At 34.8% G+C, this 21,947-nt stretch overlaps 2 protein-coding genes across 6 annotated transcripts; both read right to left on the reverse strand.

Annotated features, from left to right (window-relative positions):
• Nucleotides 1-12,040, reverse strand: LOC107036064 (transcription factor E2F6). Of its 5 annotated transcripts, none has more exons than XM_015253795.2 (4): nucleotides 11,562-12,040; nucleotides 6,565-6,664; nucleotides 3,220-4,335; nucleotides 1-1,690 (listed from the first exon to the last, which is right to left on the reverse strand). In XM_015253795.2, the coding sequence occupies exons 2-4, from the start codon at nucleotides 6,644-6,646 to the stop codon at nucleotides 1,566-1,568; spliced, it is 1,323 nt and encodes a 440-aa protein (XP_015109281.1). In that variant the 5' UTR covers nucleotides 6,647-6,664; nucleotides 11,562-12,040; the 3' UTR covers nucleotides 1-1,565. The 5 variants fall into 5 exon arrangements, with proteins under 5 accessions (XP_015109281.1, XP_015109280.1, XP_015109282.1 ...); XM_015253794.1 differs by lacking the exon at nucleotides 11,562-12,040 and adding an exon at nucleotides 10,624-11,215; XM_015253796.1 differs by lacking the exon at nucleotides 11,562-12,040 and adding an exon at nucleotides 10,287-10,370.
• Nucleotides 12,041-12,918: 878 nt separating this feature from the next.
• Nucleotides 12,919-19,293, reverse strand: LOC107035997 (protein archease-like). The gene is made up of 4 exons (XM_015253673.1): nucleotides 19,207-19,293; nucleotides 18,975-18,999; nucleotides 17,088-17,292; nucleotides 12,919-13,922 (listed from the first exon to the last, which is right to left on the reverse strand). Exons 1-4 carry the CDS (start codon nucleotides 19,256-19,258, stop codon nucleotides 13,737-13,739), a joined length of 468 nt encoding a protein of 155 aa, XP_015109159.1. The 5' UTR covers nucleotides 19,259-19,293; the 3' UTR covers nucleotides 12,919-13,736.
• Nucleotides 19,294-21,947: the final 2,654 nt, after the last annotated feature.

Consider the following 21,947-nt stretch of genomic DNA (forward strand, 5'->3'; position numbering starts at 1 on the left):
TTTCTCATCGAAATATTGTAATTCGTCTTGTCGTCCCTGTACACTTAGAGCAACGCAATGGGCATCCCTCGATTATACAAGTGCAGACATATATACATTAATATTTATATAATATTATATAATAACTATATAAACTAACATTTCGTCGATTATTTGCTTTATCAAATAATTTGTATTTTCTTTTTAGTTAAAAATAACTAATTTATAGAGTGTATCTTACTAATGATACAAGGTATCAATTTTTCCCATCAAACCTCATTCGTTCAATAAAAAAAATGTTTTTTTTTCTTTTCATTTCAGTTCTTAATACCTAGTACTATTTATTTTTTTTATAATCAATGCATTACAAGTATGAATGGTTAATTATTTACAGGTGCAGTAAAAGGTGCGTGACAATTTATTCATCCGTTTTTTTAATGGTGTAGGCACTATGGCTTCGGACGTACAACAGACTTTGTACATCCTTTAAGAGATTTTTAATGACAAAATCCATTTGATTTAGGTTTTTTTTTCATTTTGTTATTAAAAATCTCTTAAATATACAATTATCTTAGACAACCGAGATTAACTATCGATGTGGCAAAGCCAGATGATAGTGTAAAGAAATTTTTTTCAACTAAAATAAATTAGGAGAACATCGGACACAGTAGAATTTTTCAAAAGATTGAACGTCTCAAAGACGTGTATTTCACGCCCTTCAGAAACAAAAAAAAGTCGAAATCCGTTTATTTTTCGCAGGTATATCGATCGTTGAAAAAAAAATTCATTTCGCCGCCATTTTTCCTGTTTTCTACTTCTCTCGTTCCGGTTATTTTTAGTATTCTTTGTTGATGTTCGGGTTTAATTTTTTGTACGACATTTGAGTTCGTCTCCTTCAGATTAATTAATCATTGATTTTATTACAAATAATTAAGATTTAATTATCATTCAGGTATCAGACTGGTTTTTAGAACAATTCTTCAAGTTCTAGGAGAGTTTTTGCATTCTCAATGTTATTTGTACGGGATAAAAAAACGAAAATGTCTATAAATAATTGAAACCTCAAAAATGGATTTTATACAAAATTTTGAGGAATAATAAAAATGACGAATCACGTTCACGTAGTTCGATAATGGGGATTAAATTTAAATGATTCAATTCGATAAACTTAATTTAATAAATTATGTAATTGCACTGAAAAAACGTTTTTCAAATCTCTCGATTGCCATTCGTTTCCATTCTAATTTGTTATAGCAAATCGACGAAAATCTGTATGAACTGAGAAAAATCGTTATTTCGTGATATGTTTGTTTTTACATACAAATAACAAAATAATAATAATAAGAATGATATTACTCATGAAAGTAATAAGCAAAAAATGTTTTTGTTTTTTTTTTTACAAATTTTACTAACCACTCGTCCTTGAGCCACTGATTTTTTCATGCTGGGAAGACGAACTCAGAGTAAATTTCCATGTTTTTTAATTGTTAAAAGACACATGATTTCATCGACTTTGCATTATTCTCCAATTGTTATTTTGTTTTATTTACTATCCTTTTAATGAATGCAAGTGATTTTAAAAAATCCTAAAATGGAAAATCGAAGAGATCTGAAAGGCCCTCTTCGGTTGCGAGTGAAAACGAGTAGTCATTCTCAGATAATGGTGGCTCCAGCGATAATAGGGACTCACTAAAGTCCAATATATTAACGTCTGAAACAGGTAAATCAAAAAACGCATGAGAATCATTGATTTTTTATTATTTATTTATCTTGTGAAGTTGTAGAACGTACGAAGTTTAATCTGACCATTTTTGTGAATTATCGAAATATCTTCCTCTTGAATAGATAGCTTCAAAATAACTCGTAGAGCATAAAATTTTCTTTCAAGTTTTGGTGAAAATGAACAGAAGATTTTTATTAATTAACTGATAAGCCAAAGGGAAAAAATGATTTCATGTTGAACGAAACGTGAGAGAGCGCCTCGTTCTATTACGTTTTACCACTTCACTGCACAAAATTCGAGTATCACATAACTGATGAATTAAAATTGTTGTTGAGGACCGTCACCTAACTAGAACTCTGCCTGTGATGTGATATTAAAGATACTACACAGGTCACAGTCAGAGTTCCGATAGGGAACAGCCACTGTTCAATGTGGTGTGAATTAATCAATCCATTTCAATTAAAAAAAAATACAAGTTGTGGTGGAATGTAAGGAAATAAATGTGCAAAATAAGAAAATGAACAATTTTTATTATTATGCAAAAAAAACGAAGTAAAAAAAAAATAAGCGTTAAAAATGCATTACAAATCACAAAATTTGAAAGAAAAAAAATGGAAATGAGTGCGTGAAAAGCATTTGAACGAAAAAAAAATATTATTGTGTAGTTTCCACAACAAAGACATTGTTTCCCTCATGTCTAAACATTGTATGAATCCGTGGGTTTCCTGCAGATAAAAAAGTGTAAACATGCAGAGGAGCAATTGAGAAATTATTTAAATCAATGAATGCAGTTAATTCAATAGTTGAGGAGTGAAGAACAGAAGACGAGTCGGAAACTATTTACCCATTATTCTACAAGTATCTTCGGAATGGATTGCTTCAGAAAAAAAAATCTTTGAAATCATTGCAGATATTTTATTTCGACTGATTTTGTTCTCAAGACATTTGCAAAATAGTCTGTATAATCCTTCTTGTTGAAAAGAAATATTCCAGTTAATTGTGCATTGATTTCGAAAAATGGTTATTTTCGACCAAAAAAATTTCTTGATTTTATCACCAAATCTGCTTGGCATCAGATTATTTTGCAAACATCTCCATTGAATATCGTCATCTGTAAAAATAACCGACTGCTCTTTTCAATGAATGCGAAGTGACCAATGATGAAGCCAATATTAAAAATATTAAAGTACATATGTATGAAAAAGAAGTAGAGAATAGTTGGCATATCAATGATGTTGTAAATAATCAGATTATGAGATGAATAAACATGTTTATATGATGGTAAATAAAGTGAAGCGAACGACTGTAACAAATTTCAACTATACTATTGTTGAACCTTGGGTTCATTTCTATATATAATATCTTATCCTTAGAGAATTATTGATATCCTAGGGCACAAGTAAAATCCTTAAATTAATGAAAAAACAGTTCGAAAAAAGAAAACTCCACCTCGTGTTCTTCATTCTTCCACCTTAGCCCCTCAAATGCAAGAAAAAGAAAAAGAAGAAAAACATTACCTGTCGTTGGATTTTGATCCTCAGTCTGTAGTTGGAACCTGCCCCCTCCCATAGGACCAAAGTCATCGCTTTCACTCAACAACGCATCCCTCATACCGGAGGACGAAGTTGATGCCACAACACCCTCAACCTCATCCACAGGTTCGCTCTTCGGCACCCGATACCTCTTCCACTCTCCCTTCCCCTCTTTCTTGCTCTCATCCTCCACAATGAACTCTCTAGGTAAAACGTTCTGTCCCTCCCCCGAACCAGGACTATTGACCTTAACAGTAGGATCATCAGGGCATAGGAACACCTCGATCTCCCCAAAGGACGATCGCATATGGATTTGCAATTTAGGTTGTCCCAAATTATTGATCGGTTGTGGTACATGAAGTGTCGCTTCAGGAGGTGCTTTAACCGCCATTATCGCCTGATCCTTGTAAGCAGGAACAGATCTCAGATCGTGATAAGTGACATAAGCAAATTGCCTATCAGCGCACAATTCACGTAATCTCTCCTCAGCCCCATGGATCAATCTATCCAGTGTATTCTCCTTGGCCTCCAAATCACTAATTTCCTTCCTTAACTCTAGTATGTCATTTTGTTCACCAGGCAACTGTCCCCCCTTCCACTGTATATTATTTTTACTCTTCTTCTCGAGTATTCCAATGCCCTCTAAGACATTCGTAATATCGTATATTCTTCGCTTTTGTACTTCCAATTTTTCAGACGCCACGTTGAGATCAACAACACCATCGCTACTGCTTTCAACGAGATTAATGAATTTTTTTGTTAAGAGACTCAAAGACGTGTCGTACCGCGTCCTCTCGACAGTTTTGCTTTTAGCTGGGGTGTGAGAGAAGGAGTTTGAGCCTGATCTTCGACGTTTACCTTTGGGTGCTTTGAAGGTCGATGGGGCTGGGGCTGAAGAGGTCACTTCGAGGTTTAGACGTCGTTTCACAGCTTGAACTGAGATTTGCTCTGGGCGTGGTATCGGCTGTGGTGGGCGTCTTGTCACTTGGTAATGCGGGGTCTGGCCGTACTGGTGGTCCTGCAAGTGGGGACTTGGGGTCTCCTCCGCGACTTTTTGGACTTGTCCGTCTAGGGATCCATCTCCGATGAATTCTGTTTTTACTTTACAAATTCAGGAAATTGGGAGATTAGTTTGAGTGGTTGCAAGGGTGTGGGCCAGATAAGTCAATTTTGGGAACAACAATAAGGGATACTTTACATAGAATGACAGTCATTTGATGTTTTCCATTGAAAACTTGTCAGTAGAAATGATGATCCTCGTATTCCATATCTTAAATTCTAACAAATGCAAATGTATCAAGCCAATTGCACCTTGTGCAATGTGAATGCCACATCGTCTAATTCAAATCTGAATGTTCAGTTTGTTGCAGGCAATTCGACGAACATCATTTGAATTCAAGTACACAACTAAATTCACTCATCCGGGCTCTGTATTTTTCGGGAATTGCACAAACTTGAATTATGCATGACGAATTGTGCACAACAGATTACATATTTACAAGTTTGAATTTCACAAGGCGAAATTCACATTTGGCAATGTGTAATTGGGATGGTAAATTACAATTTAATAAAATCAATGTGGGGATTACAATTTCTGTAAACAAGGTTTCAATGCAAAACACCACTTTTTTCAAAAATTGAAGGGACTCCATTTTGTGTAACTGCTTATTTTGTTACGAAATGCTGTGTCCGCGATAAAAGTATGTCCCTACAGGTCGTTTACTATTTCCAGCTAAAAGCTCTCGTTTATCTTATACATAAGGAAGAAGACATTTTCCTGATTGTGGCGGGGGGAGGAAGGGGGAGTGACCTATCAACGCACAGCCCAAAATACAGAAGCTGCAAACATTTTGTATGTGATTTTTGAAAACTGATCCCATAAGGAAAAGAGTGCACATTTTTTATACGAATTCCGAAATCGTTGAAGTCAGAGGCGTGAAAATTCGTATGTGGACTGTACATTTGACATAAATGAACGTGTTTTTTTTTAAATCATCCCCTTAGTGCACAGTAAAAAAGTTCTAAAAATTTCCAAAACTTTCTCGATATTTATAGAATTTTCTAGAAAATGATGGAATGTTCTTCAGAGAAAAAAATTGATTTGCCTAATGATTGAATTTCGGAAATTGCAAAAACTAAAACAGTCATGAGAAAAATTTTTTGTTTTCATTATGCCAAATTTCCCATTTAATTTTCAAAATCTTCTGAAACCTCATCTTTACTGAAAAATCTGAGCATATTCATCAGTTTTCTGGAAAATTCTAGAAATTTTTCCGCGATTCTACAAAATTTGAGAAAATTCGCAGGGGTTTTTAAAAATTCAAGGGAATTTTTAGATTTTCCAGGACACTATAAAATTCCGAAAAAATTGATGAAATTTCTGAGTCTTGTAGAAAAATTTAGAAAAAATTATGTTTTTGCATATTAGTGGGGGAATTTAATAGAAGTCTTAAATTTTCTTGAAAATTCGCGGGGTTTCTACCAAATTTCTGGAATATTTTGCATTTAAAAAAATGTGAAACATTTCGAAGTTTTCTCCAATATTTTATTGAATTCGGGACTGTGCCAGAAAATTTGAGGAAACCCTTAACAAATCATCATTTTCAAAAATATAAGTAAAATGCAGAAGAAGGGACATAATAGTAATCGATTTGACAAAATGAAATGGCCAATTTTTTCATGACACAAGGGTCCTAAGGATTCATTTTGAAATCAATAATTCACCTACTACAAGACTGCAGAAAAAAATTTAAAAGAAGAAAACGGAAGAAAATATACAGAGTCTAATGGCCAAAGAAAAACCTGAAATAATTACGCAAATGAACGAGATATTCATAGCATTAAACCCATGTAATTCCATGATGGTACCTAGATTCATTTCATATTACCTATTTTATTTCTGAATTATTAGCATGACTTCGTGGCCTGATATTTTCATTAAAAGAAAGATAACTTTATCAGTTGAAAAGGAAGCACAAAATGGTTTCGTGCTTGTGGCCTTGTATAAGAATTTTTAACAAAGACAGTTTTATTCATGCTTTAATTTATTGGAATCGTTTCGATGCAAAATTTCCACAGATCTCTTTTGCAGTGGAGAGTAAAAACCCACTAGATTCTAAAATATTCATTAAAACCGTAATCAATAAAAAAAAATATGTTAGAAAATTGTTTCTGGATAATATATCGGAAAAAATTCTTGAAAAACGATTGCATCTCCTTCGATGTCGGGATATTTAGCAAAAATTCAAGTTAAAATTGAATTCCATAATTTGACTTATCTTTTACCACTGCGACTGAATTAATTGATATATTATATCCATTGGTAATTACTTAGTTTAGTTTGTGCCATGTCTGGTGTGACTGGCCTGGACGGGTCCTCCAGGACAACTTGACGGCTTCTCACACGCGGCATTTCACCGTCTTTGAGAGTCTGCAAAGATTAAAAAATTGAATGGATCAATTAAATTTCTCTGAGAATTCGTTGATTTATGTTCAAGTTGTGGACTGATGTTGGGAAATTAAAATGAGTACATCTCTAACCCTCCAAACAAGACTCTACATCAAGGTCACAATTGTGTATAGAATTAACCTTAAAATTGTTGGATGAATCATTGGCAATTCCACAACGTCATTTAATGCATTTATTCCGATTGCTATTTTCAAGTAATAAAGCTTTTGTTGAAAGGGAGTGATACATGGAACAGTCGTCACTTCCTTCCATAAGCAAAATGGGTGCAATCGAATATGAAGAGGGGAGACGATATGGAGACGATTGGCCGACCTACACAGGTGTGAATTTCAAGAAAATTTATAGTATATATGGAGTGGAGAAAATGGGCTTCCCAGCGGGGGAGAAACCTTGTTAGCTTCATGGCAGAATATTTTCCATGAATATTTCAATTCCCATAAGTCATAATTAATTTTGGATTCGCTATAGAGTCCAAAAATCTGTGATAAATACTGAATTGTTGAAATTTGAATTATCATATAAAGTTGACAGAGAATTATTAAAGATGTGATTTAAAGAGGGGATTTATATTTTTGTTTCTGGCTAAACTGAATGAGACGATGTGATAAGGATTGGGATACAATTTAATGATAGCTTGGATCATTCGACTCTTTTTTTAGATGCTCAAGTTGAACAAATATTCAGTTATCGTGGAAAGTCAAGGGAGTTGGAGAAATAACTAGAACGTCAAAACGTCAATCTTTTCCGGAAACGAACATCACTTCTATGATAGCACTGTTTTTTTAGCATCTGTAGTGAATTAAATTGAATTAAATCTGCAAATGATTGAAGTTTTGATTGAACTATTGAACAACCCTTTTCCTGTCTATGGAAAATAATGAGGAAATGTGTGAGAAATAGGCATATGAATTGAATAATGGAAAATCAATCAAATGGATGGATTTATAATGATATTCTAAACTCATCTATTTCATATTATGTTTAGAAAAAATACGCCTGATTGGGGAGGAATGAACACCTTGTATCATCATTTTATGGATAAATTCAACTTTTTAAATATTTTACCATCCAAGTAATAACCAAAATAATTGTTGAAGAAATAAATATAATTGCTACAATAATTAGTATCAGTAGTCAAATCAGGTCTTAAAATGGAAAAATTGGTGTGGGAATTAAAAAAAAAAAAAAGAATCACCAAAATTGTGACCTTGAATTCTAAATAAAATATTGGCGTTGAAAAATGACAGGAATCTAAATGAAATTTTTTTGTTATAATTCATTAATTACAGCTTGAAAAAAATGGATGGGACACCAAGGCAAGTTATATGCCGCGGAAACTCCACTCCATTCCTCAAGTCATTTCTTATGATGAAAAAAAATTCATAAAATAAGTGATTCTACAATTTGTCATTTTTCACTGCGCCCAAAAATTCTCAACTTTCTCAATAAAAAATTTGGCGTAGAGGAGGGTGGGACAATATGGACATCTGGGGTAAAATGGACACTCTGGGGTAAAAATTTGCGAAAAGAAATTTTTTTTTTTCAAAATTCGAATTTTTGAAAATTGTTTCATTGGGCAATATGAACACCTAATAAATCAGTATAGGGCAAACTAAAATGAATCCCCAAAAAATTTTCAATAATCGAATTTTCAAAAATTGCTCCTTGGCAAAGTCCACAACCAAAAAATTATTAATGAGTGGGATGAAATGGCCACCCGAACAAGTTGGTCCTAATCAACTTTTAATCAAAAAAAATTTCAACAAACATTTCCCAACAGAATCGTGTCGGTATCTTTTTAACAAATAAACTACAACTCTATTAAATTTTCCATTGAAGTTTGAAATATAGATTAGCTTCGGATTTCCTGTTTTACTATTGAACTAGCTCTGAAATTATTAATTTTTTTCAATGCACGTCCTACACAACTGACCTTTTGTAAATTTGCCAAATTTGCAAGATGGCTACTTTCCTGCTTACAAAGGAAATCACTATAAAACAATGGGAGGAGGGAAGGATGAATGTGCAAAGAAAAATTTGGCTTACCACCCCCCACGACAAAAGTAAAAAATTAGTTTGTTTTTTCAATTTGAAAATCGCAGTCATGACTAGTGTTTCAGAAATTGAATAACATTGTTCAAATATAAAAAATTGAGGAAGAAATTGAAGTGTCCTTTTACCCCATTTTTGCTTTACCTTGCAACTCCTGCAACGCAGTCTTATGACAATGTGTTCATTTTTATAAACTTCCAATGAAGTCGAAACTGTAGATTGGATCCAATTTCACTCATTATTTAAATCTGGTGGCCATTTTGCCCCACCCTCCTCTAACTCAATTCTTTCCAGAAAAATTACTCATCAGTAACTCTCCGAAATAATTCAGTAGCGAAATGGTAAAAGGAGATAAGTCAATTTTGACTACTGACCAGTTTTCAATCATTATCTCGCAACCTAAGGGAGATAGCGAAATGTTTGTTATAACCTTTTTTGTGGAGCCGATTGAGTCCTACAACAAATGTAATTACGAAAATTTTGCTATCTCCCTTAGATTTGGAAAGATTCCTCAAAAACTCAACTGGGAGATAAGTCAATTTATCTCCGTTTACCACTTCACTACTGAATTCCTACAGATTTTAACCTGAATTAAATAAAATAGTAAATTCGACGTCAAAACTTGAAAATTAATTTCCCAATTCCTTAAAAAAACAGAAATCTAAATGAATTTTTTTGTTACAATTCATTAATTACAACGTGAAAAAAATGGATGGGACAACAAAGCAAGTTACATACCGCAGAAACCCCACTCCATTCAAGTAATTTCTTATGGTGAAAAAAAATCATAAACCAAGCAATTCTACCATTTGTCATTTTTCACAGAGCCTAAAAATTCTCAAATTTCTCAATAAAAATTTGGTGTAACTCAATTCTTTCCACAAAAATTACTCGTCAGCAACTCTCCGGAATAATCCCTACAGATTTTAACCTGAATTGAATAAAATAGTAAATTCAACGTCGAAACTTGAAAATTACCTTCGAAATTCCTAAAAAAAAACGAACAATCGAAATAGACTGAGCAAGTTTATTAAAAATTTTTTTTTAGAAATTCTCCTTGCATGTGAACGCCGGGACGCTACCATGCTGCGTTCTCCTCGTAACCTCCATTTCCCGACCGCATGTAAAATTTTCCCAAAATTCCTAAAAATCTACGTCCCCATGTGTTCCACTCTCCGCTAACTTCCGGCATCCCCTAAGTCGAAAATCCCTCCAAAAAACTGCAATTTCCCCCAAAACTAATTTAATTCTAACGATCAGCTGTTAACAATTTAAAGAACCCTCAAGCCCTAAACTCTCGTCCTTGAATCCCCTCAAACCACTCCTCGCCCCACTACACCTCTTCTGTTCTACAATGTCTACAAATTAGCAATAAAACAATAAATTAATAAACAAATATCACCAAAAAAGGAAATCGTCTCGCCAAAAAACCATGGTACACGTGTCTCAAAACCCTGCGAATTCACACCGAAAATCTATATTTATCAAAAATCCCCCGAAATGTGAGTGTCCTCAAAGAGATTCCCCTTACCCGTGAAGACGATGAATTCTCCAAACTACCTAACGATTACAACTTGCCTCGTAGAGACCTCAGAGTCAGCCCGAGAAATTCTCGTTGGTTCGGTTTAAAAAGCAAAAGAGGGCCAACAAATCGTGCCTCGAGCACTAGCCACAGCTATCAAGCCAACCGGAGCGCCTTTGGCGTTGGAATTTCCCCGTTCAAAAAATAAAACCCCCCCCAAAAAAAACATCTTCTGAAAAGCCACCTCTCAAAAAGCCTCCCCCGATCATCGAAAAATCCGAGAATCTCTCAATATCCAAAACAACACTTCCAAACCCAAAAAAGAAATGCTAAAATCATCACTCACCTGTCCACCTCAATCCTGAAAATTCCTCTCCCTTCACCCGTCAAACCTCGTCAATTACCGCAAGAAAATCCCTCCAACCCCTCAAAAACCATGTAAACCCGCGTGTGTTTATAGCAGACACGTAACACGAGCCATTTTCAACGTCTCTCACCGCCCAGCGTCACGTCCTGCCTCCAATATCCAGTGGAAAAGAGAGAGGAGAGAGAGAGAAATGAGGGAGCAACGAAAACCCCGAGCCCTAAAACGGCCCCAAAAACCCCTGGCAGCCCCAGACCAACTAAATCCACTTGAAAAATCCCATCAACCCACTAATTTTCGTCCATTTTGTGCCACTCAATCCACAAATCTCATTCTCATATGCAACTCAGCTAGATAAATTCCTACGTCGTAACTCCCCTCAACTCTCCTCCCCCCACCCTTTCACAATTCTCTAATTATAATCACAATCGTTCATTACATCTCCAATTGACCCGGAATTAACAAGAACTAATGAACCGTTTTGATGAATAAATAAAAATTATCGAATTGAGAATGCAACTGTCTCACTGGTGATCAAGTGCACACGAGGCCCGGCGTGCTGGCACTTTACCGATTCGATGCCCCCACTCACTCCCTCAACCCGTCCCCCCCAACCCCCCCCAACAGCCACCACACACTCGTTTTAACTATGAAGATCTAATAATTCAATAAAAAATTCAAATGTATTAGCGATTTTTGACATAATATTCATTGGAAACGAGTTGCAGTGGGGTCGAACTGCAGTTGTACATACGAGATATACCCCGGCACCTCACTGGCCATCTGTCGGTGGCCACACAGAACCCTCAAAAAGCGCGCCAAAAGGCTGAAAACCTTATTTTCCCGCAATAATACTAGGCAATGGCACTACAGAAATGGGAAAAGTCACTAGAAAGTTACTAAATTATTTTAATACACACCCCCTTTGGCCAATGTTGACGAGTAATTCCTTGTTGTTTTCTCGATGATGTCCTCACATTTTTCGGTGTTCACTGATTGCAGAAATGTCATTTTCCATTTTGTTCGTTGAAAGTTCGGATTTTTTCGATGAATGAAACTTTTTTTTTGACGAGGGTTTTGAGGGAAAATAACTTGAACACTTTGCAACACTGTTATTACTCCGACGAATCTACTGTGTAAAGAGCCAAGAGTATTTGACCAATGAAATGAAAAAAAAAAATGTTGACTCGATAGGTGATGACGAAATGTAACTCGTGAAACGGTTGAGAAAACGTCGGGAGTGTGTGCGCAAGCGTCCCTCCTCCTTTTTTCCTTTAATTTTCTTGCTCGCCCCCTGCTTCGTTCACACACTCCATTCTACAACAGTGTACAGTACAACAGAACAGAAATACTGAAAATCCCCCCTCTCCCGGCCCTCGACTGGTCGTCTCACTTGCAATGGGACCATACGCTATGGGTATGGCTATACAACGGTGGCATCACAACGGTGGAATGACGATGAGAGGAGAGAGGGAGTGGAAGAACAGTTGGGAGACAGGGACGTATCATTAGACCCCATGGGTTTTATCTTTATCATTTCTGAATTTACTGCACTTAAATAATATCTCGACGACCCAAAGTTCACAAGCATACAATTATAATGGGCTCAGATTGGATATGAAATAATTGAATCAACCATTTTTTTTAGTTTATTTCAACATTTGGAAAATTAATTTTTTAATTCTCTCCATCATCAATCACTTTATTTCATTGTATTTATTTTCATTAACAAATGTATCGTGAGGAATATTCACAACTGTGATGGATTCAATTGAAGCCATTGATAGAGTAGAAAAATTGAATTAACAATTTCACCTCCAATTAGACAATTGATTGTGAATTTCCTCCCCTCGTCACTTATTTTATTTCGCTATGTGCCAGTAATACCGTCATGCACGAAAAAATTTAATAGAAACCCTCGCGAATTCGTTGGAAAATTCTATTGAATTTTTATTGAACCTTTTATTAGTTTTTGGCCGATTCTATTGACATGTTCAATAGAAAATATTCAATAGATGAAGTCAATAGAATTCGATTTTTCTATATAACTTATTCTCTTCACATATTTTCTATAGAATTTCCTCGGCTCAAATTTTCCAAGTTTTTTTCATTCTATTTTTCTTTTCTTCTCATTAAGGAAATCAAACAAAAAAAATAGAAAATTTGAGCCGAAGAAATTCTGTAGAAAATATCTCGATAGGATAAGTTATATACAAAAATCAAATTCCACTGCCTTTCTCTATTGAAAATTTAAATAGAATCGGCCAAAAACTAATAGAAAGTTGAACAGAAACCCAATAGAATTTTCTAACGAATTCGCTAGGTTTTTTATTAATTTTTTTCATCCGTGGTGGTTATTATTCGCGACAATTAGTCTCAAATAATTCATAATTATTTATATTATTCATATTATTTTTAAATGATAATAACGGCGGAATGAACAACAAATGCCAAAAATTGTCCTGTTTAAATGAAAAGTTGATTAAAAAAATTCAACGAATAATAGAAAATTTGGTTACGCATCAGGAGAGAATGAGGCAGATGGGCCTTTTTTTATTCCTAATATCAGCTCATTGAGTGATACGACTAGAATGAATCTGGTCTCATCTTGAAACTGAAAAAAAAAATTTGAAAATGGTCGAGGATCGGCAAAATTTCACTCTACCCATCGCGAATTGAAATTAAATACATCTCGTTCTGCCCCAATCTCCCCTAGTTTTTTTTTTTTCATTTTGGGTGACGTCATAAGTCGTCACATCCCTGAGGAGTTAGTAGGCCGGATTATCGAGAAATTACAGAGGGGATAAATGTATAACAGGCTGGAGGGGGAGAGGTTGGGCCCGGTGTTTAGTTAAAGTCGTAACGTATTTATTTGAAAAGAAACTCCAGGCGTATAAACGACAAATTCCCGAGGCTTCCACCCCTCCGACTGTTGTTTTAACTGTCTCTTTCCTTCCAAAAATCTTGGGAAACGAGTGATGAGGGGAGAGGGAGGAGAGGGTGAGATTGTAAAGAATTTTGTTGAAGCAGTTGAAGGTGCAGATGTTAGAGATGTATACTGGGGACAAGAACATCAATCTAGTAGGAATTATCAATCAAATATCGACGATGACAAATATTTCAGGACGAGGGACTTCTGGTCGATCTAAAACTTGCATTGCTGAATACGTTATCGCCTTTATTTCCGCCCCTTGGGGGTGTTTACCAAGCATAAATTCTTCTCCATATGCTGTTGCTTTGAGTTTGAAATTCTGTAGGTCGAATTCGGTTATTTTTATTTTCTGTAAAAAAGAAGACGGAAGGAATTGTATATGATGCATTCATAAACAAAAAAATTTGGAATTGTATATGATAAAATGTTCTAGGTAATAGGGAATCCAACTCAGTAGTCAGTAGCTTCGGAAGAGATATTGATAATTTTTTTCATAGGGAGCATTCAACAATTACGTCACGCGATTAAGGGGAAGGGATCTTGAATGTTGTAACGATGTGCGACGGTGGCGGGGGGGGGGGGGGGTCGCACAGCTTGTGACGTCACGTTCGTATTTCTATTTTCTCATTAGATTAAAGAAAAAAAGAAAAAAATCAAAAATACTTTTCTTTTCCCATTAATCCAGAGGGGGGAGATCTAAAATCCACTTTTACAAAATTCAGTGTAACGATGTTTGAAGCTTCTATTCCTCCTATCAAATAATGTAATGTGTGTATATTTTTTATGCCACTCATGCCTGAAACCGGCTGGATTACACACTCGACGCTTCGCGTCTCGTGTCTAATTCAGCCGGTTTCAGGCTTCGTGACATAATAGTATATTTCGTCACTAGGCCGAAAGAAACTTTTCTGGCGAATATGAGTTTGCAGCCCGAGCCGAAGGCGCTCCGCTCCGCGTCCGTGAATCTCTGCCTATGGCCGTCATAACAAAAAATACTGTTCGTCATATGGCCAAAAAAAACTTTTCTAGCTCATATGATTGCAGCCCTCGCCTTCGGCTCGGGCTGCAAACTCATATTCGCCAGAAAAGTTTCTTTCGGCCTAATGACGAAATATACTATTGTTCAGTACTGGTTGGGAAATTTCGTCCTTAACGTGTGTGGTTACATCACTCGCCTTCGGCTCATACTGTAAACCCCACACACGTTAAAGACGATATTGCCCCACATGTACTGAAATATACTATTTATGTACTGTAATCTTTTGTTTACAGTAATTGTAAATAAAGAGAAATTCATTCCTTAGTATAATAAAAAAATATATATATACAATAGTATATAACACATGCTCTATATACTATATGCATATATATTTTTTTATACTTTAATTTTTTTTAACTGTAAAACAATATATTTTTGTACGAAAAATATATATAGGATAATATAGATGTATATAGTACATAATACATCCCTAAAAATAAAAAAGAACGCAAAAAAGCAAAAGAGAAACGAAGAAGAAGATGAAGAGGATTATGACGATTCCGAATAAATTATTAAACAATTAAATTTTCATTGTGAAAAACTTTGTTGAAACCATTCATTTTTCCTGCATTATTATTGAGATAAAAATTAATGGAAGTGAGAAACAGTAGGGTTTTGATATTCTGGCACCCATGGAAAATAATACGCGCGCAAAGCGCGCGTCCTGTTCTAGTGTAAAACAAGCGTGACGTAATTGTTGGATGCTCCCATAGACTGATAAATTTTCGATGAAAAGTTCAGAGATGCGAAAAAATTACACGATATGACGTCCGAGACGGATGGAATATGAAAAATTGTTGTCATATGACAAAATTATGACCAATTTACTATCTGACCGTCACATTACGTCTAACTACTGATAATACAGTTTGGTATTCGGAGATAGCCCCATGATAATAAGGCGTTGAGTAGATGGTTAAAGTTTAACCGTTGAACACATAGAATCAGTGTCTTCAAATCGAAATGAATGGAAAATACGAATCATTACCAAATGTGACAAAATTGTATGATCGAAAAATTCATGACTGTCAATTGACATCTAGCTCGGTGGTTTTAAAATCAGGGAAGAGTATGACCGGAATTATGACATGAGAAACATTGACTTCATATGATGTTTATTTTTTTCTGACCTGACGCATTTAAAAACGTGACGTAATTTCGTATCCCTAATAGGCATGCTATTTTTGTTGACAATCTCGATAATTAGTTGGTTCAAATCTCTGACAGAAAATTAATTGAGAGCTTCGTCTGAAATTGATGATTACCGAGATGATTCCATATTCAGATTCGGAAAATCAACTCGTTTTGTTGCGCTTTCACACGTATGAAAAAATCGTATAGAAATTTTCTATACGGATTGCGTATAGAATTTCTATAGGATTTTCGTATATGATATTCGGATATTTCTATACGGATATTTTTTATACAATTTCTATACGATTTCTATAGGTTTGATCCTATACGACCCACTTCTTCATGTATAGAAACATTTCGTTAGGAGTTGCGACATTTCTCTACGTTTTTCTCTGGAGCGTTTAGACATCTTTTGTATAAAAACAAAAGTTTATGTAAATATTTATGTATAGAAATAATTCGTCTAGAAAATATTCGTATAGAAATATCCGAATATCATATACGGTAATCCTATAGAATTCTTATACACAATCCGTATAGAAAGTTCCTATACGATTTTTTCATACGTGACAGGCTCTGCGCCTGATTCCATGTTAGAGCTGCGGGACACCCTCGATTTTCCGATGAAATTAATTTCCGACGTAATTATTGTTTTAAACAATAAAATATGATCACTAAACGTCAACTAAACAATCTTCAATTAATTTTAGGCATTGGAATTATTTATTATCAACAATTAAATTGTTTAAATCGCCCTAGCACCCAAACTATGAAGAATAGGTGAAAATTTTTAAATCATGAATCATCTAAAATTCAATAAGGAATAATTTTTGTCTATTATCAATTTTACATATCTCTCGTAGATTTCGAGATATGAACAATAAACTAGTTACGCGACCCGACATAGCGCTCTGTGCATGCGGTGTGCAGTGGGCTTGAGAGCGCTGTGTTGGCCACCCAACTCTTTCCTTGCTCATATCTCGAAATCTAAAAGAGATACATGAATTTGACAAAAGACAAAAATAATTCCTTATTAAATTCTAAATGATTTTCGATCCGAAAATTTTCGCATATCTTTCATAGTTTGGGCGCTTGGGCGATTTGAACAATTAAATTGTTGATAATAAATAGTTGCAATGCCTAAAATTGATTGGGAATTGTTTACTTGGCGTTCCCTGATCATATTTCATTGTTTAAAAAAAGCATTACGTACCAGAACGCGAGTGGTCGGTCGGTCAATTTAGAAGGGCTTTTTTGGGGGAGTCCCACAGCTCTATATATTTTACTGTTGAATATCTTACTACGCGAGGAGAACGTGACAATGGGGGGTAGGGGTAGTACCTTAGCGACTAGGAAAGGCTCTGCACAGAACATGAAGAGTAATTCATCGAGGAAATGGTAGAGGAGTGCTTGGATGTCATCACCTTCTGCTTCGATGTTATGTGTCATGAAGATTTCGACTGAGTCCAGTTCGGTCATGTAACCGAACATTGCTACTCCACACTGCTCGAAGGCTTCTTGCATTGTTTCTCCCCATGCGTGGATCCTTTTTAATTATCAAATCAGAGGGTCAATTCTGAATGTAAGTGGTTAATCCCATCAGAAAAGAACAAAATAGAACTAGTAGATTTCCTCTTTTCAAACATCAATTAATCTCGATGACGAGTAATTCGTGAACGTATATAAATTTTAAACTGATGGGGAAACATTATGAAACTAACACTTCTAATAATCAACAAAAATTAATTGGAGCAGCTTTGACGAAATCAAATTAATAAATTTTTTCTCATGGAGGGTTTCTTGTTTTTTTTTCAAATTGATAATTCAACTGTTGGAAGACGCAAAAAACAACGATAAGAATTAGAGGCAGTGTAGGGAAAATCTGGAGTAACCACGCAAATAATGCAGATATTGAAAAGTTTAAGCCTTATATAACCTCATGCTAACGCCTACATTCGGTGCCTCCATTATTTTTAATAACTTTAATTGTGCTCTGTCGTCTATAGCAACTAATAATTTTCTGCAAAGGATGCTTTTGGCCGAAATTCTGAGAGAAAAAATAGTCATCCAAATACCTTTCGAGCCTCAAAATTATTCCCATATTCCTCTCAAGCTTTGGTACACATAAACGAAGTTGTCAAGCTTTTCAGAAGAAATCACGCGCTTCACACTCGCGATTTTTGAATCTGACAAACTTGACGAAGAACGTTTGTTTGGAGTGAATCCATCGGGAATACCCAATAGATTTACAGATCTCGTGGTATTATAAGTGAATAATCAACTCGGGTTAGTGGATTTTCATTTTTATCAATATGAAAGAAACAATTTTGTCAGTTGAAAGAACATCGACAGTTTTTTTGAACATCAACAAAAACTATAATCTTAAAACTTCTTTCAAGTTTCAAAAACTTATGAACCAAAATTTTTTTCCACTATATCATACACGAGAATTCCTAATTAGACTAGATGAAAACTCTCTTGTTATAATTAACGAGCTTCTTCTCAAACGTTCCATAGAAATTTGAAGTGTATTGTTAATAGTCCTAAGCTACCACAACATCCGTAAATAATTCACATGGTCTCATGTTTATAACGAGAAGTATGTATGCACATTGAACTGTAATTCAGTAGCGAAGTGGTTAAATGGTACACGTTATTTTTTACCATTGGCCAGTTTTCAACGAATATCTCAGAATCTAAGGGAGATAGCAAAATTTTTGTTATAACCTTTTTTATAGAGCCGATTGAGAGCTACAACAAATGTAATTACAAAAATTTCGCTATCTCCCTTAGATTCGGAAATATTCCCCAAAAACTCAACTGGGAGATAAGTCGACTTAAACTGTTTTTTTGTCACTCTGGTCGTAAGGCAGCGTTTTAGGCGCGTGTGCCTGCGGCACGCGGCATGCACACCTGCCTAAAACATTGCCTATGACTCTCGTGACAAAAAATATTGTTCGATACACGGGCGCAGAAAAATTTTCTGGCGAATATGAGTTTCATAAAATTTTTCATGCGCCCTAGTATGGAAATGTACTATACCACTTTGCTACTGAATTGTTCAGAAACACTTGAATAAAAAAAAACTTCATTCGAGTTCTAAAATGCGTATTTTTCCATTTTACCACATGGCATGAAGGTTATGTATTGAGTTAACCTTAAAGCTTAACATTCTCTAATTTTTTTCCTTATCAATTATTCATTTCCTTAATGATAGTATGCACTCACTGAACATCTGCTGTATGATCCAGATCTGGAACACAACAAAAACAACAATTCAATTGTTCAATTATTGAAAAAATGTTTGATTATTTCAAGTGATGAAATTCCCGCTTCCGGCTAATAATTAAAAATAGGCAACAATGACGACCCCGAACCCCCCTCCCCCATTAGGACTTAATTTCTCTTGAAGTGAATAAATAAGTAAATAATGAATCATGAATTCGTGGATTTCACTTACATTCGTATTTAATTGGCGCCGGAACATAGTCCTCGTCCGTTAACGTTTCCATGATGATTGATCAGCTGATCGGAAGCGCGAAGCGGAATCAGCTGATTGAGTAACTGACAGGAGCACATAAACAGAGGTTAAGACAGGCTGTGGTCACTGACGCAGATGTCAGCACCAGCCGGTCCGAGTGTTTATTCTGTCGATAAACTCGCAACCTACCTCGAATGTTAAAAACTCGATTGATTTTTCTGAATTTCGAAATAATGAATTCAAAAAATGTCTAAACAATTTTCCTTTCACTTCACATAACTAGTCGAAACGAAACATTAATGCAATAGAAAAGTTAAGTACCTCGTTTGCAACTCTCGATTTTTCGCTAAAAAACAGTTGTAGCGAAAATTTTATCTACCATGAACTGCGAGATATTTCGAAGAAACTGACTTTGTTCGGGGAGGCTAGTTTTGATTACACAAAACCGATGTTCATAATCCTTAATTATTCACTGTTTGTCCATGTACCAGATACGGTTTTATCTCGAGTATGAGGTCGATGGAAAAACTATGTGGATTTAGACTAATTTGAGGGCGTAGAACACGAATATCTTGTTTATTTTTCCGTCATCAACAACTGAAGTGTTCGAATCGTTCTCAAGCACAATCCACGAGAGTTACAAGAAAATTATCTAAACGAAACTTTTGAATTCAATCGTTTAACTCGGGTTAAACGATTGAATTGGAAAAATCTTTTGAATTGCACGGTCTTAGATGGAAAATAGTGGCAAATTCAGTTCCTTCAGCCCAAAAACCTGTAAGAAGCATAGGAATATTTTTTGAACAGAAAATTAACATTCTTCTTATATTCTGAGTTATTCATGAGATTGATCTTGAAATAAAATTGACTCATCTCATTTCATCATGTTGCCTCTCAATTTTATTCAAATAAAAATAGCTGCTGCGATTTACATAATCAGATTCACATTTGAAAATTATCTGAAAAGTCCTGAGGATTTTTAGATCGTTGAAAAATGCAGCCTCCAGCTTATTGCAATTAAACTGAGAAATTGATTCCGTAGTAAAATACCGAAATAGCGTATTTTGCTCCGGCTCAGACCCTAGTTTTCGTTGAAGATTTCTGAAACTACGAGAGGTCTATAAATACTCATAATGACTTTTTTTTCATAGAGAAATATTGAGAGTTGCTGATAGGTCCTCATAAAAATTCGTCTATCTCACTTTTAGCCAAAAATATTGACGCTGTTAGACTGAACTAAAATTTAATGAACAGTTTAGTGGAGATAAGCAGACAATAGATGGGCACCGACGAAACCGTAGACAGTTCTAAATTTTTTTGAGTATTTTATAAATAATATAATAGGATTTGTACTGCTTATTTCGACTTTTAATAATAGCACTAATGTATCAATATGTTATGAACTTTCTTTTATTGATAAAAAATTTGAATGTTTATTTATGAGATGTTTGGGCTGTATCCTTCTTTTATCGGAATTTTATCATTCATCATTTTATTCTTCGTTCAATTATTTCCACTCCAAATAATTTTTTCTCCATAATTCATAAATTTTATTTGGAGCTTCACTGAAAATTTAGTCAAATTTTACATTTTTGAGCAGTGACATTTTTCATTAGAACACGAATATTTAGGATTAAATAACGTTGAATTCTCAATTAATTGATAATTTAGGAATATGTTCGCCTGCATTTTTCTGATTTCCATCAATTTTCTATGGAATAATTGAACTAAAATTTACAGTTTCCATTGATTTCCTCAATTATGAATTTTCAATCACTAAGTTGCAAGAAATTTTAGTGGAACTTGATAAGAATTTCCAAAAAATGTCCCGGAAATTGGCGCACTATATTTTTGACAATACATACATAAACTAAGTGATAAAAACTAAAATTTTAGAGTTTATAACAACAAGAGCCGAATAATTTGCGTTATAATGAAATGACTCACATTTGCCTCTTAATAACCAATTCCGAATAAATTAAAGAAATCCGTATCATTGACCAATAGGTCGATAGCATTCAGTGCGTGGGGTACGAATGTGATGCTAGGTGAACGTAATACCATATCAAAATAATTATACGACATTGTCCTTATTCACTAATCAATGAATGTAATTGATTCCTCGATCTGTATCAAGGATCACCTACGAGAAATTGTGAACAAATGGAAAAAAAAATCCTCATAAATGCGAAGGAAAATCCAACGACAGGTGACTTTGATCCCTAATAGATATGTAACACCACAAAAGAAACTCGTTTCAACATCCCAGGATGTCCAAGGGCATCCACTCGTTTCCAATACATCACATCTCCCTCTCTGATGTACTGTGATTATATAAATACTGTCTCTATGCATGGAACTCAACCTGCCAACATCATTCGAGTGGTAAACAATAAAAAAAATGTAAATAAAAAGATATCAATTAGACACATCGTTGCATACCATCGCGAACAATTCATCTTGGAAAAATAGGTGCAGTTTCCACATTTTTCACTTCATCCCTCATCTTGCGAAAGCCAACAACAACAAAGAAACAAAGAAACGAAGAAACAAGTTTTTGCATTTTATTTTATGTTTAATGTTCATGAATGAAAATTGAGAATAAAGAAGTGAATTATTATATATAATTTCGGAACACGTTGCAAGAATTATAATTCCTATCTGACGACATTAAACCGCAGGATGGAAGGGGATAAAGTAAACAGAAAAGTTGGACGCAA

This window comes from Diachasma alloeum, unplaced genomic scaffold (assembly GCF_001412515.2).
Source record: "Diachasma alloeum isolate Michigan unplaced genomic scaffold, Dall2.0 Dall_scaffold_00203, whole genome shotgun sequence".
Taxonomy (NCBI): Eukaryota; Metazoa; Arthropoda; class Insecta; order Hymenoptera; family Braconidae; genus Diachasma; species Diachasma alloeum.